We start from the raw sequence: 17,055 nt of genomic DNA, 5'->3' as shown, positions 1-17,055 counted from the left end.
TTTTTATATGAGTGGTCAGGTTTTTTAAAATAAATATATATTTTTAATTAAGCAACACTAAACAAAACAGCAAATTAGACCAGGTGGGAAATTCAGCAACCTACTTAAGACAAATGACACCAGTGGTATCAGGAGGAGGAGGAAGAAAGGTAAAAAAAAAAATCCATCTTCAGATCTGAGATTTCCAAGCATTTTACTAAAGAGTGCTTACAAAGCTAATGTATATGTAATTGAACTGTGCTGTGATTCTACCACATTACCTTGGGGACTTTGCATGTTCTCCAATGTCCGCTGCCTGCAGCCAAAACATATTCCAGGTCCTAATACACTGAGGCTTGAACCACCCTTAGCTATCGTAGTTCAAGTCCACACATATTCAAACCCAGATCAGAAAGGAACAGGGAGGAAAGGAACAGGGAGGAATGGGGCAGGGAGAAAGGAATGGGGCAGGGAGGAGAGAGAGCATATGCGCGCACCAAAACATTATAGATCATAGAAAAGGCTATCTTCTGCTTGCGGAAAGTGCTGCGATTTAAATGAATGAACGTTACAAATGAACTTGTAGCCTTTAAACTAAGTTGCTAATCTCAATACCGGTAAAGAAGATGAACTTACATCATTCTCAGACGTCCCACAGAGGCTGCAGGATTTGCACTCAATGCATTGCCACTGATAGGTTTTGACAGCCTCAGTCATGTTTGCTGTGAACTGCAAGCAGGTTGGGTGACCTGGAGAAATGGGAAATGTCCACTCTTAGTCAGGCGCACCTTGGATTGCTCCTTTAATCAAAGTCATAAAGTTCAGGAACAAAACACACATGGACATGGACCAATCACAACATGGGCTCCAAACTAATGGATATCAAAGAGGAAAGCAGGCATTAACCCTTTTGCTGCCGGGCACAAGAAAAACCAAAGTCATCCCTTCCCGCTTCCCCATTGGCAAAGCAGTTTTATTCAGAGCTCTTAAAAACATTGTGGGCTTTTTCTTCTTTTTCCTCTTTTACAAAAGCAAGGAGAGTGAGAGGAAGGAACAAATAGCACCTCCCTCTTCCAAATGAATCAATGTGGGCTTTGCCCACCACCTTGCTTGGAGACCAATTTGAAACTTGCGGCTGCAATAGAAATTTGTATTTTTAAGAGCTCTGCACTCCCAAGGTTGGTTCGCACAGAAGAAACCAAACTGCACAGCTAACCTTTCAGGATCAAACAAACAAAAGAAAAACACACCTCCCAACGACCCCCAGAACCAAAAATAACCTACAAAAGGAATAAACGAAGGAAAGCTAGCATAACAGTCACATCTATTGGGGACAGCTGCCGGGACTCTGGCCCCCTTCCCTACATGCGTGTCGATTCCAGCTTTGCAAAACAGCAGGACTACGGTAGCAGGATCAGCAATGGGGGGTTCTGGAGGGGAGGGGGGAAATACAAACAAACAAACCAAAGGTAGGGTCAGTGTTCCTTCTGCAAAACAAGAAAGACAACAGTAGACCACTGAGATAATGACAACAATCACCTTCTCAACCACATCTCCCATCCCGCCAAGGTTTGCCTACACATATGCAATCTTCATCTCTCACAAGCAGTCTTCTACATCCCTGTCTCAGCAACTCCCAAGTTTTAACATGCATCCAAAATGCACATGTGCAAAAGTAAGCAAAGGACGTACGTGTGGCTTCATACAGGAAAAGCTTGTCATTTCAAGTATTTGCATGGCTTAAAACTTGCAATCGTTAGCAATTGGGCAGGGGTGGGGACGAAATGACTTTTGATTGGAACAAAATCAATCGGTGTAAGAGCTGTGCTCAAAATGAACGTGGTTACAAGGAGCAGCAACAAGGAGCAGTGAAAATTCCCGAAGAATTGATCCTCCCTCTTGTTGTATTTCTGCACAATGCTGCGGCTAGACAGCATTCACCTTTCTTTTCTTCCAGTCTCTCAAAGGATCTGAAGAACTCCTAGGGGATAATGGCTCAGCTCTGAAGTTATTCGGTCTCAATGTGGCTGGCTGTCATGGGTATTGTCCCTTAGCATTTCCTGCAAAGCACAAGTAGACTCAAGAGGCTCCAAGTTCAAGGATCATGGGCTGGAGGGAGGCTGTTTAAGCTTTCACCTTCTTCCATTTTTCTACTCAACTCCCCCCACTGCTTTCCATGGGGAAGGAGACAAAAGGAACCTGTATCTTTTTCCACAGAGGTGGAGAAGCAGCTGCTGGAATGGAAAAGACTGAGCAGGGAGGGAAATGACAGATGGAAAAGAATAGAGCATGTCCTCCTACCCACCATTCCTTTGTTCAGGCTCACTTCCTAAGCATAGCTGTCAAGTGACCCTTATTTGAAGGGACAGTCCCTTATTCCAGCACCATGTCCCGCTGCTGTCCCTTATTGATGGATGTCCCTTAAATGTCCCTTAAATGATGTCCCTTAAATTTCAAAGGAAGCAGCTCCTCTCCCTCCCTCCCTCCCTGCCAGCCAGGGAGGAGGGAGGCTCCAACTGTGTTGCTTGGGTGTGTTGCTCCCCCAATAAGAAGTCTAAGAACGACTGGGGGGTGGAGCTTGCATGCCTTGTGTGTGGCTAGTTAATGCAAGCTGAGGGATTTTTTGAATGCTGGACGCCATTTTGTTGCATCTTAAGTTGAGGCTGCATAGGCCTTGTGGCGCATGTGATTCAGATTCTATTCAGTTGAACCTCTGGTTACAAAGTTGGTTGGACAGTGTTCTCGAAGCTACCCAGCATGAGTTTGAGCAGACTGCAGGAGGACAGGAAGACTGGAGTGCCTGGAAGAGGTGAGGCTGCAGGTCCCTTATTTTGGCTGCTGGTCCCTTATTTTCAAATCTGTAAGTTGACAGCTATGTTCCTAAGGCTGCTTTTGGTCTTTAAAAAGGTCAAGGGAAACATGAGCACCACTGCATATCACATCTAGTTTAGGTCTCTGAGCAGAGCCACCAAACTCAAAAGACCACGTAACAGCCTCCATTGTATTTTTGTTGTCTCCCCTCCACAAATTCTATTTTCTAAGGTGAGCACTTGAGAGCTAGTGAGCAGCCTAGTGAGCAGCCAATTCTAAACAACCGTTTGCAAGTATGACCATGCATGTGCTATTTGGGTGGTGCCACCTTGCATTTGTTCCTCTCAAGTCTAGCCATTCAACCTACTTGTCCGGGTATGTTCACTCATCTTGACAGTTCCATGAGGTTTTGAATGTACTTTGCATGTTAGGAGTCCCACTGATTCCTGTGTAAGGTAAAGGTAAAGGGACCCCTGACCATTAGGTCCAGTCGTGACCGATTCTAGGGTTGCAGCGCTCATCTCACTTTATTGGCCGAGGGAGCCGGTGTACAGCTTCCGGGTCATGTGGCCAGCATGACTAAGCCACTTCTGGCAAACCAGAGCAGCACACGGAAACACCATTTACCTTCCCGCTGGAAGGTACCTATTTATCTACTTGCACTTTGAGGTGCTTTTGAACTGCTACGTTGGCAGGAGCAAGGACCGAGCAACAAGAGCTCACCCCTTCACGGGGATTCGAACCGCCAACCTTCTGATCGGCAAGTCCTAGGCTCTGTGGTTTAACCCACAGCACCACCCGCGTCCCTGTGATTCCTGTGTATCCATAGCTTATTGTATTGTAAAAAAACGGTGGACCTGATTGCTAAACCAAACACTGAATGGGAGATCTGTGATTGCACCTCCCTGTATAATTTTTTTTTCCTAAAAGCAGCTGTGATGGAAGGTTGGAATGAGGCAAGGTGTGGAAAAAGTCTTGCCTACTATTCTATGGTACAACACTAATCCACATACGCGCCCCCCCCCCCCCAGCCCTAAGGCAGAGCTGTCATTAGCCACATACAGGGAAAACATACAAGCATATATGTAAGTTGTAAGCATATACATAGTTGCATGCATGGTTTCACCTCTGTAAGTAATAAGAGATCTGAGAACAGTGATTTGGACCAAAGCCATCATGTGCAGGGGAAGGGTTAAGGCCCCACAACATGTTGCAACTCCAATCCATCTCTTTTCCCCACCCCAGATATTTTGGGAAGAAAAGTAATGTATAATTTGGTGCTTATGAGTTTAACGCAACAATGCAAAACTGCTATGTCACCCGTTGCAGTAGGATATTACACATACTTCGGGGTGTAATTCTGTATATTTTTGTCTGTGAAATCAGAGTAGGGTCCCCTGATCAAGCACATGGTGATTAATTGGAAGTCTGCCTGGTGGAACAATTCACTTCTACCAAGCGAAATTAAAAAAAAGAGCGGAAAAAGGAAACCCTCACAAAACACAGTAGCACTGAACTAACAACTTGTTATGAATGTTTAAAGGCAGATGTGTGTGTTTGTGTGTGCATGTGTGTTGGAATTTACAATAAGGTTCATAATCATCTGTGAGCCTTGCAACCCATAACTATATGGGGAGACAAGAAATACATGTCTGTTGGTGCTGGTTATTGTTATTGTTATTGTTACATCATGTGACTGATCTTAAAACAAAGAAAGATGCTTGAGACTTACATGTTACATTTGAAATGACACTTGGGGGGAGGGCCCCTCCTATCTCAGTGAGGCACTTCCCTTATTATTAGATTCAATTCTCTACCAGCTGTCCAACTATCTAGTACAACAAACAAGAATTTATCTAGTCATTTCAGCTGACTGAGATTTAGGATGTGTGACATCCCCGTGAGAAAGGTTTCCTTCTTCAGATTCTTTGTTTGCTTTCCTTGAAATTTGTGAAATGTTTTGCTTAAGAGTCCTAATTGGGGGATGGCCTGGGGATGGATAGAATCACCCTAAAGTTTCCCCAGTCTTGCTCTCCTTTCTGTGCTTTCTGTCCTTTCTCCCTCATTGGCAGGCATCCCATAACAAGAATCCCAAAAATTACTGCCTCGGCCCTCTTTCACCAAAGGCCCATGCACATTCTTTACACAGAATCTCCAGCAAAATGCAAACTCTTCATCACAGTCAACTGTTCTGAAGTAGAACCATTAGCCATTTCCTAGCTTGCAATCATCTCTGGATCCGTTGGTCATCTCACCATTGCTTTACAGCAGCCCCAGAATTAAAAACAGAGGTTTTTGTGAAGGGATTTCTTTCTAAAAGAATACTGTTAGTCAGGTACATGTGAGAGAAAACAAATGGAATTCTTGAAGAAGAGCTTGCTTCCCAACACGCACACATATTTAAAAAGAGCGGTTGTCATTAATTGTGAAACCTTAATGACCAGAAATGCCATTAAGGGCAGGAGCAATTGCTGTATGCAGACATCCAATGACCACTAACGACCTTAACACAGCTCATTTATGCTTCTTCATTAGCAAATTCTCCGCTACAAGATTAATTGTGGCCACATATGCACAGCCACAGCAACCAGACATCTTAAAGCAAATCAATATCCTCTCCAAACAACAACCCTAATGACTTCAGGAAAAAATAATGGGCATTTACTTAAGAAAAATATAATATATCTACTCCTCCCCCTTTTACTAAATGGCTTTCCTTACAACAAAGATGAGGTTGTGCCAACTGGGCCAGGAGGGGAGCTCTAGGACCTAAGACAGCAGTTCCGTCCTCTGATTAGCCTTGCATGACAGCAGTCTGGAGGCAAGTGATTAGGCTAGGTGGACTTCAGGGAGGAAAACTCAAAGAATGTAAAGACAGGATATCACTCCAGGCTGGTATTTTCTTCTCACTGGTACACCCTATATTCAGTATTTGAGTAACTGGAAATTGAGGGCCATTATGGATTTTAATTGGTCAACGGTTGATAGGTCACATCTACAGTAAAGCAGAGTGTGGCCAGATTCACATTTCATACTAAGACAAACCTTGGCTTAACATGAATGAATGTGCAGCCTCCAGAAAGCAGCATGCAGCTCCTCCCTGGTCCTTTTTGCTGCTACACTGGACTGGGCTGAGCTAAGCCAAGGTTCTCCAAAGCCACACTCATGGAGCCACAAGCTGTAACCAAAAACAAACCAATATTTGGCTTAAAATAACCTTTAGACCAGGTCTATGTTGGATGGCAAAGCCACTCCCCCAGTGGATGGCAATGGGAAGCTCCTATTTCTAATACGATCTTCAAGGCCCAGTTTAGGCTAACCAGCATTCCAAATACAAATCTCAGCATTTACATCCTTGTCCTTGCCTTGGCAGCTTCCTAAGCTCAGTGTTGCTGAAAAGCTGTCAATATAACTTAGCTGTGTGCTGCGTCTCTGCCCTTCCCTGATCTTGCCCCTCTCCTAGGACAACCTGTAAGACCTTTCATCTAGCTAACTAGGAGCACGTAATCATAGAACAGCTTCCCTAGGATGCAAGGTGGCTCTATTTTCCAGTGTAAGCCTTGCAGGTGTGTACACTAAAGTTATGAAAAACCAGTTTGTGCAATTTAAGAGTCAACACAATACCGTTACCAGCTCAGCCTCCAATGCAATGTCATAGCAGTACAAAGTCATTACCAAAAGTAGGCCAATTGACTTCCCAGGATTTAATTGTGTTAAAAGTGATAGCTCTCTTCTTGTTTCAGAATTAAAACTCCAGGAAACAATTCAAGACCTAGGTGTACAACCCACTGAACTCAGCGGGAGTTTATTCTGTGTAAACAACTACAGGATCAAGATACAAATGCTACACCATGAAGCAAGGGAACCTGTAGCCTTCCAGGTTCTGCTGGATAAAAGCTCCCCTCCACCCTAGTCAGCATGGCCAATGGTCAGGGGCGATTGGAAGTGGAGCCCAATAATGTTTGCATAGTACCAGGTTCCTAATGTATATTCCTGATACATAGTGTTGTTTCTGGAAGACTTGTGCTTTATTATTATTATTTTTAACAGTCACTGGTCAGACTGTATTATTTTCCTCTGAACTCTCTCTCTCCTACTTGTGGTGGTTTTCTAAACAGAATCCACAAGTACAGGTCCTGATTGCAAATTTAACCCCAAATTCAAAGAGTTGTGGGTTCCTGAACCATGGGACAGATTTGAAAACTTAATGCTACTCTCTCAGCAGGTCTGCAAGTTGTTCCTGAGGTAAATCATATTTACCCAGTTCAGTGGACAATTGGTCAGTGATTGGTCAAAGTCTAAACACTGTAGTGGGAAGATTTGTTTATCATAGATGACAGCTTCCATTTATAGAATAAGTTATTGGTGTTTTTTTTCAATTTATGTGTTGTTGATGCTTACAGTTCACAGGCAGTTAAGCGCACAGAGGTTTGATGAAAAGATAATGAATTTTTCTTCTGGTTACGAGAAATTCCCTGGTTTTCTATTAATAGTGTTAGAAATTACCAGTTATATTATGAAGAGCAGTTATTGGACCTGTTCCTTGCCAGCACCCAGCACCAAATTGATCCTGTGAGGAATGCTCACAACCAGTCATCATCATCATCATCATTATTATTATTATTAATTTATACTCCGCCTTCTCCCCTGACAGGACACAAAATAGCTTACAGATAAAAACAAGAACCAACAAGAACAGAGAAAAAACAATCATTAAAAACAATTAAACATTGATAGAATTAAAACTATATACATATATACCTATCCCATTGTGTAGCACTTAAATCTGTTCTTTCTGCTGGCCCACTATGGTGTGGGGGAAAGACATTACATATCTGAAGGAGAAAAAGAACAAACTTTTCAAAGGCTTGTTAGTTTCTAAGTTGAAAGTTAGCGGATAATTTATTTTAAATAGATCAAATGTTTAGATTTGCTGTTCTTACATCTCAGATTAAACAGGTGTCTACCACAACACTTACAAAGATACTCACAAATCAAATACATAACTCACTACGGACAGGCATTCCCTATATAGTATGCTGCACTATCCTCATATGTCCTATCAATATCTCCATGATCATGGCTACTTAACTATACCATCGGCACATCAATTCCTATTATAAAGTGACATACTAAGCTCTCAGAAGAAAGGGATGTATTGTGAACAAGATTCATTCTTATGCCATTCTTTTTCCATTCATAGTCGCCAAAGTGACCATTAGGCTGAGCTGTAAGTGGCAAGAGGTTAGTTGGAGGTTCTGATTGGTGATCTTTCAGGTTTTAATTATAGTTTATATTTTAAACTCAGGCTTAAAAAGAAATGCATTGTATGTAAATACATTTTGCTGAGTTACATGTATTATAAATTTTATCTAGAGCTCAGCAGCCATGGCAAGCTTCCTTTTCACTGAACTGAGAGTCAAAGAGGAAGAAAAACTCAAAAGCAGATGAAGTTAAAGGAACCTGGGTTCTTCACTGTGACACCTAGGCAAAGAGGAAGAAGGCTCAAGACAGAGCTAAACTAGGATTCCTCATCACAGCAACCCCTGTAAAATGATGTGTCAGTCCTAGGGGAAAGTAGTTTTGCTATATAGAACTAGAAGACAACATTCTTTAAGACAGAAGTTTTCAACCTTTTTGGAGTCCACGGCTCCCTTGACCAACTGCATTCTTTCTGCGGCACCCCTGTGGGGCTCAGGAGCCCAGTTAGGTCATCCCTTGCCTGCAGAGCCGGTAGCCCCTCACCTCTTTTCGAAACCCTCCCTTGTAGAGTGTTCCCTCAGCCTCCGCTCTTCTCCCCTCTTCTTGGGAGTCCTCCAGGCAGTTGCTGGTCTCTGAGCTCTCCCGCCTGCCCCAAAGGAAGATGCCTCCTCATGCTGCCCCACAGGGACCTGGGCAGAGGATTCCCCCAGTCCTAGTGGCCCAATGGAGACGAGCCAAAGGTGAATGTGAGGCCAGCACCTCAGCTTGGGAGGCAGCAGCAGGGCTGCTGCAACAACAGCTGTGGAAGCCTTTGGAAGGCAAAGGCACGAGAGAGCATCAGAAGAGGGAGAGAAAGAAAGAGGGACAGAGGCCAGTGTTGCCCACGGCACCCCAACCACCATTCAAGGCACCCCAGGGTGCCAAGGCACACTGGCTGAAAACCACTGCTCGAAAAAATCTTCATCCAAGACATCCCTGTTGGAGGGTTTAAACAGCTCAACACTGCTCACAGCTCCATGTCAAAATGCAACCAACTATCAATTTCTGTATCAACCACTGTGGTTCCCATTGCAAGATCCCTGTATTCAACAACTATGCACATGAAACTAGGACTCCATGGTAGGAATCTTGGCCATATTTTCACCGCAAACCCAATAAAATGCATCTCTTTGTTGCACATAAAATTCTTGAAACTTCAGATGTAGTTTGGGGCAATTGTTTTGTTGCATAGAAATTTGCAAGGTTTGTGACAAATTTTTATATTTTCTATTATGCGATGTACAGTATATGAAGATCTTTTATATTTGAGTGAGAAGAGCCCAAGTTTCATGCTCATCACCAGATTTTAAGACAGTGACATTTTTGTTACATTCAAGGGGCCATTCATTATTTAACTTGTCGATAATCAGAATCTGACTTTATAGATAGATTGAATTGATGATTCCCACCTATTATGACTGTAGGAAAACACAAAAGAGAATCCCAGTGAAGGATTCATATTGCTACTACTTACATCACTGTTGGTGGTTTATAAGTGAGACATGTTCAAAATGCTAGCATGTATCTTCCTATCCTAACAACACAGCTCCTGGTCAGGGCTCCAGTCAGCCAGTCAGCCAGCTATGTTCTCCTCTAGCATATGCCATTCCACTCTTACACTTTCCCATTTTTCTTTTCCATCTGACACCCAGCATTCTGTGACTACTGAGCATCCTCAGTCCTCACTGGGCTGCCCCCTTATGAGCGTGTGTGCGCGCACATACATTTCTGCAAACCTTGATATTCCTCTGGATATGCTGGTACCTCCCTGATGTTTCTCAGTGGCCCCATTTTGGCCCTAATTCTATTATCACTTGCCACCTGAGTTTGCTATTGGAGTGAACTGGTTTTTTTGTAGTAGATCTTAAGTATATTCAGGTGCCAGGTGGATAAAATGTAGATAAAAGAATGGCCCCTTCTGTAAACCGCTCATGGGAGCCATAGAAAGCAAGAGAAGCAGCAAAGAAACTTCTCTCCTGGACATGACTTAAATAGGCATTACAGCACTGTTAAAAGATCAGAGGAAGGAGAAGCAGACTTTTCATCTGCTATAAATAAGCTTCTTTAACATAGTAAAGGCAAGACTGGGAAAGGCCAAGAAATACAAATCTGTGCTTTTCTAAACAATATGCAAACTGACATACAGCCATCCTTCGCACTTCTCCAAATTTTGCAATGCAGTTTTCCAGCCAAGTACCATGTACAAAAATATGCAATTTTGTGGTGTGCATAAAAATGTATATACTAGTGAAAATAGCATACAAAAAAGCATTATATAAGGGGAAATGGCTTTAAAAAAATGTGTATATTAGGATAAATTCACATTAAAATGTTGCTGAATTTTCATGGGGACTTCTAAAATAAAAACAAATGTGATGTGGAAATGTAAAGAACCTGAACTTAAAGAGTGGTGAAATGAGAAACTGAGAGAAGTGGAAAGAGAGAAGAGAGAAGATATAAAAACATCTAGCACGACACAGAAGTTTGGAGATAATTCAATAAAACCAAATCCTCAGGAAAGAATCAAGGGTCCTGAGAAAAATACAATAGCAGAGTTCTGAATGATACCCTTCTTGGAACACTTACAAGACAGAATGCACAAGAAGTCACAAAGAGGAAAACAGATCAGTGCAAGAGGAAGAACTTCGGGACAAAATGTAAGGAACAGGGAGGTGCATGTACAAATGTAAACAAAACTTGCATCCATCCAACTTTAATGGCAGAGCCTTTTCTGGCCTAGATCTAGGAAATGCAAAACAGCTAACATATGAGCTGAGTTACACACCCAAGAACTGCCTCACCTTCAATATCCTGGCAAGGAAGAGCCTTTACTAATAATAATAATTTTTTAAAAAAACACACCAGGGCATCAGACTGCTGCATTAAAGATGCAGGGCTGACACCTGGACCCAAGCATGCAGTAATTATTGATTGGAGCCTTAACCTGAGATCTGTTGATAACATGGCTTCCTTATAATTCTCCTTGTCAGGCTAAATACCTAGTGCATTGCCTCAACTTTTACCAAACGGCCCCTTACTGACATTCCTAGTTGCTAGGCAAAATGCTTGCTCCTTGCCTATGAAATCTGCTGGGGAAGCACTCAAATGACCTTATATTGATGCATCAGCTTGTTAATGCACTAGATAAGGCGCCCAACACTGTTCAATTCCTGGGGGTGAATTAGGTCACTGCGACCTCCAGAAAACACAGATAAACACACACACACACACACACACACTACATATTACAATGAGCAAAGCATTATGGGGAATGAATTGCTAATTGCCAAAGGCAGTTAGACAGCTTAACAATCCCAACAGGGAAGAAATCTGTCTTCATGCAAAGCAAGGGGATTTAATGGCAGGAAGACTGATATGTAAAACTGGAATTTAAGCTTGTCATGTAAGTGCTCTGAAAATAAAGCCTCTTCCAACTTATAAGATACTACCAATCAAAAGTACATAAAATTTAACTTACTCTGGGCAAATCTTTCATGCTGAATGTACCTCTCTGCAAGGGCATTTTGCTATACTTGACTGCTGAGCTACGGGCAGACAAACAATATGTTGATAGGAAGGAAGAGAGGCTGGGTGAATTACCACAATGCAAGAGCTACAAGGGGGTGCTCCCTTTGTACCCCCTTTTCACCCATCACGACACCCTCGGCAAACTTCATCAGGGGAATCAATTTCTTCAGGGGCTCAGGAAGTCATCCCTATATGATGCAGGCTTTTCAGCCTGGCCAGTTCACACACCACAGAGCTTTCAATCAACTTGCAAGCTCACTAACCCTTTCAAAATGTGCAGCCAAGCAAAAACGACATGGTCATGGTACGCTCAAAATTCAGGGTAGCAGACTGGCTGTGGTTCTTTCCACCCCCACCCACAATACTTAATAAACAACACCATTTCCCATAAACTACACATGTACCTTTAAACTTCTTTATAAAGCTATAATGCAATGCAATAAAGCTTCTCTCTCATCCTTACTGGGTTAGTACAAACAGGCAGCGTTGTGTGTGTGCATGATTTGTAGTGCTGCCCAACAGACAGACAGATTTAAGGTAATACTTACAAAGAATGAATCTATGCCCATGTACTGCAATGGCTTCTCTGGCTGATGAATGAAAGAGAAAGTTCCAAATGCATCCTCTATCATTTCACTCTCACCTGGAACTAGCCCAACGACCTTCTGAAACCGAAAGATCACCCAGATACTTAATCTTCTGTCTTTTCAAGTATTTTTTGAAACACATCATGTTTCGTTATGGTATTTTGCATCGAGTCTACAGATTTTGTACGTACAAGAAACAAAGGGATTTATTGTAGTGGATTTTCCTATATCGGAAAAAGCTAGCATTGATTCAAATATTTATGTAAAGTTGGGAGGAGGAAGAGGTAAGAAGGAAGGTAACTGGAAGAATGTTCTTCTTAATCCACAAAAGACATATGGCAATTGACAATATGCCTAATTTTATGATTAAATATATCCTGCTTGTAGGGGATACTGTGATTAGTTTTGTATTATTAGATGTTATGTGGACATGGGATGTGCAGATCTTATATGGCTCTTACGTTGACGTTTACATTACATTCCTACGTTTATTTAGTGGTTGCTTATGAAATGTGAGAGAGAGCAGATTCAATACAGTAGAACTGTATAATCTTAAGAGCAGGAAGGGGACCCAAGTCCAACCCAAGTCATCTAGTCCAACCCCCTGCAATGCAGGAATCTCAGCTAAAGCATCCATGACAGATGGCCATCCAACCTCTGCTTAAAAACCTCCAAGGAAGGAGTGTCCATCACATCTCGTGGGAGTCTGTTCCACTGCCAAACAGCTCTTACTGTCAGAAAGCTTTTCCGAATGTAAGCAAGTGCATCACATTTTCTATGCACCAGGTCAACAATGTGTCAGTGAGTCATACTGAACTGAAAACACTTGGAATAACGTATATGAAGAGTTCACATAGCACCTCCAGGGGAGGTTGCAGTTCAGGTTGTCTGAACCTACGGTATATTTGTTTGTGTAAAGTACCCTTCGCCAGTCTAAGGTCCTCTAGTGGTTTTGGACTCCAACTTCCAGCAGCTTTAGCCAGCAGAGTCAATGGTCAGGGATGATGGAAATTGTAGTCCAAATTGTCTGGAGGGCATCTGGTTGGAAAAGGTTGGTGTAAACATACCTTCGGAATTAGACAGCGTATAGTCATTCAATTCAGAGTCATTGAACAATGCTTTGCAGTTATATCTTTTACAAGAGAGAGAAGTCTGTAGGTTTACACAAAACGTTAAGGGATGCAAAGACCATGTGCTAACACACTTCATAGGAGGATTCTCTACCCATGGGCTCTGAAGAAGCCTGACAACATACAGCTGATCTATTAAATGATAGGAATACATTTGAATGGGTGCCTATAAGCAGGGGGTGGAGATCTTATTTCCAGTTTTCTAGCAGTGTCTTTCTTAGAAAATGGTATATTGTTTACTATCAACTCCAGTACTAAGCAACACACTTCAGAAACATTTTTTACTGTGGCATGTCGTGTTATATTGTGGGGGAAGATTATAATTTCCCAGAATTAGTAAACTGAGAACTAAACTAAGTACAGCAATACACATAACTAGCATGTGCACATGATGATTTAACTGTTTGTGTCATGCAGATACGCACTATTCAATAGTTCCACCTTTTACATTTAATCCTGCTGACACCTGATCGTAATACTAATGCACTGTTCTAATTCCCATGTCTAATAAAGGCCAAACCAAAATAAGAAGATTCTGTGCTGAGTTCTGCTCAGTTATTTACCTTCAGAGACTATTTCAACCACTTGATGTGAGTTCAATGTTTAAAATTTAACTTCCCATTAAAGAGAATGATCTATTGATTCCCCCCCCCTTTTCTTTTCAATTAGAACCAATTTAGTTTGCTTCCATTAGAAACAGAACATTAGCAAGATATGGTTATCATGTTTAGTTCTGTACTAGCAGTTGATCGTCAAGATCTGCATTTAGCACAAGCCATTAGCGAATAGATGGCTGGGGCTGCGAAGCTCATCCTGAAGTTCAGAAAACTGTATCAGGACTCATTGCTTCTAATGTTCCTGGTGCTACTATAGAAAAAAGGTTGCAAGCATGCGGTGAATTCCATTTTTATACCAGGCAGAATTGTTATGAAAGAGCAGCTTCTGCTGCATAAAAACGCTTACCTGGAATAAAGCCCCATTGAACTCAGTGGGTCTTACTTCTAAGTAGATATGAATATGAATCATTTACTGTCTGCAAATAACAACAGGCCCCAGGGAGATTAGACTGGCCTCAACCAGAACCAGGGCCTTTTCAGCAGTGGCCCCAGCCTGGTGGAATGCTCCCTCACAAGAGACCAGGGCCCTGCGAGATTTGACATCCTTCCGCAGGGCCTGCAAGACGGAGCTGTTCCGCTAGGCCTTTGGTCAGGGTTCAGTCTGACTCCTTTTGTCTTTGTATAAGAACAAGCATGAGGGAGGTTTCCCTGCCCGCTCACAGGTCCTTATAATATCAGCGGAAACAGTTGGTCCTGGCGAGTATTAACAGCTTTCAATTTTAACCTGGGGGTTGTCATTTGTCCAGTTTTAACTTTAACTTTAAATTATTTGAATCAATTTTGGATGCATTTTAATCGATTGATTGCTTGTTTTTATGCATATTGTATTATTTATATGATGTTAGCTGCTCTGAGCCTGGCTCCGGCCGGGGAGGGTGGGGTACAAATAAAATTATTATTATTATTATTTGAATTGAAAGGGACCCTAAGGGTCACTTAGTCCATCTCAACATGTGCTCCCCCATCCAATTTGAAACCATACTGGACCCTGCTTAGCTTTGCAAATGTGCCAGCAATTTTATTGCTGCACTACCAGGGGTGGGAGTAGGGTTAGGATTGCGTTGTAAACTCTAGTTAACAAAGGATTTCAGGGTGCTGGTACATTTAGACTTTTAAAAATAGTTATCAAATAGGTCTCCCTAAAGGGAATGGGCTGGATGGCAGGATGGGGTGTAGGGAATTTGGCCTCTATAACAGACTTCGAGGTCTAGTCACTGAACTTGCTACTGAGAAACGAATAATGTATAAGCAGGTCTTATTAGAGTTGAGGAAAGAAGTTTTCAGGTTGCTACATGTCCTGAAATATTTGGCATAGTTCTGATGGCACATTCGAGGGGGGGGGGACTACTCAACCCATTTCACCAGATATATCATCTACAAAGGGACCATTGAAAAGATGTGCTGATTAAAGTACAGTGGTACCTCAGGTTATGTACTTAATTCGTTCCGGAGGTCCGTTCTTAACCTGAAACTGTTCTTAACCTGAGGTACCACTTTAGCTAATGGGGCCTCCTGCTGCCGCCGCGCCACTGGAGCACGATTTCTGTTCTCATCCTGAAGCAAAGTTCTTAACCCGAGGTAATATTTCTGGGTTAGCGGAATCTGTAACCTGAAGCGCATGTAACCTGAAGCGTATGTAACCTGAGGTACCACGGTACAGTTCACCCCGTCTGTCCTATTAATGCTGACATAGCAGTGACAGAGTGAAAAACAGCACCATTTCACCAAACTGTACTTTAAAGTATTACCAAAAGCACTGATGAGAACACTGGTTTTGAACTGGAACTATAATAATCGCCTCTACAACAAAACACAAAAACATTTCTGTAGCTACCGTAAATCTCAACTCTACAGGCAGAACTCTGCTAGGCAGAACTATCAGACAAGGACTAACACCTGTGAATAATTTCCAAAGTTTTGCATCTCTTACATCAAGCAATGGCTACAAAAGGCTGTTTCAAACTGTTGTCCATTTTTCAGTACTTACAATAAATCTCTGTTTCCGTAGCAGTTTTTAGCTGGACCTCATCTGTAGGTCATTCAGTACTAGTGCAGTCAAGTATTTCTAAAGATATTGAGTACAGTGCTGTTACAGGAGTTTCTATCCTGAAATATAGAAGCTTTTCATGAAAGAGGAGGAGGAATTTTTAGAACTTGGTATTACTGAATATGATGCTTTCTTTTGTGGGGTCGTTAATCAAATTCACATTTTAGCGCTTATGCTAGTTAAAAAAATCAGGCTAGTAGAAAAATTGGGCTCTGCCTAAAGAGATGCCAGCAAAGTGGTTTACATGGTGGTTATCCTCTTTTGGAGGAGAAATGGAAGTTCCTATTCATAGGGAGCTCTGTAGTGTAACAATGGGCTTAAATTTTGTGCACACCAAACTGCATTTAAATCTGAAAGGGGATCAAGTGTACATTAACTGTAGGTCAATTTATGGCCATTAGATAGATAGATAGATAGATAGATAGATAGATAGATAGATAGATAGATAGATAGATGATAGATACACACACACACACACACACACACACACACACATTAAGAGAGGAACTACTGCGGGATTCTATTTGGTTTTACATTTCATTACATATACTACTGATCAGGCTGCCACACCAATTTTAAAGTTTCTATGAATTGTGCATCAACCTTACAAAAGTAATCAAATGCGTAGACTGATTCTGTCAGTCTGATCCTCAGCATGTTTGCTTCAGAGGTAAGTCCCGCTGAGTTCAGTAGGACTAATGTCCTAGTTAACCAATGAAGGCTTAAGCATTCCTAAGCAAAAGACTTAAGCATTGTGCTTTAAACCTTTAATGATTCATCACAATCCTTCTGGAAGTTCTGCTCTGAAAGCCCACTGAAATGTATGGGAATGTACAATAGCTGTAGCATGCAACTCTTGTGCAGTTTTCTCCAAAGGACTCTGCCCCTTGCCCCTTGGTTCCCTATTATAGAAACTACTGGAGTTTGTGCATAACCTGCTGCGGCTTTCCTGGGAGGGACTGACACCTGTGGAAGGGCCAGACTACAAGCCATATTGAACAAGCATTATTTCGAAGGAAAAGCGGCCTTTAGGGACTCCAAGCCAGTTTCCCGCTGAGAATCTCCCCAGCTGCCCCTGAAGGTGTGATTGACAGAATCTTTGAGTTAACAGTAAT

The 17,055-nt window shown here is 42.1% G+C and overlaps 1 protein-coding gene across 2 annotated transcripts in view; it reads right to left on the bottom strand.

Moving 5' to 3' along the window:
- Positions 1–17,055, bottom strand: part of DPF3 (double PHD fingers 3) — a 190,602-nt gene that overhangs the window by 9,747 nt on the left and 163,800 nt on the right. Inside the window, exon 9 of one of the 2 annotated variants that reach the window (XM_081881861.1) lies at positions 616–728. In XM_081881861.1, coding sequence (XP_081737987.1) covers positions 616–728 — 113 coding nt within the window. Of the gene's footprint in view, positions 1–615; positions 729–17,055 lie in introns of those variants that run through there. The other variant, XR_014161516.1, reaches the window with a different exon arrangement.

The sequence above is a fragment of the Podarcis erhardii genome, assembly GCF_964252035.2.
Source record: "Podarcis erhardii genome assembly, chromosome: 1".
NCBI lineage: Eukaryota > Metazoa > Chordata > Lepidosauria > Squamata > Lacertidae > Podarcis > Podarcis erhardii.
This window is presented reverse-complemented; position numbering and strand designations above follow the sequence as displayed.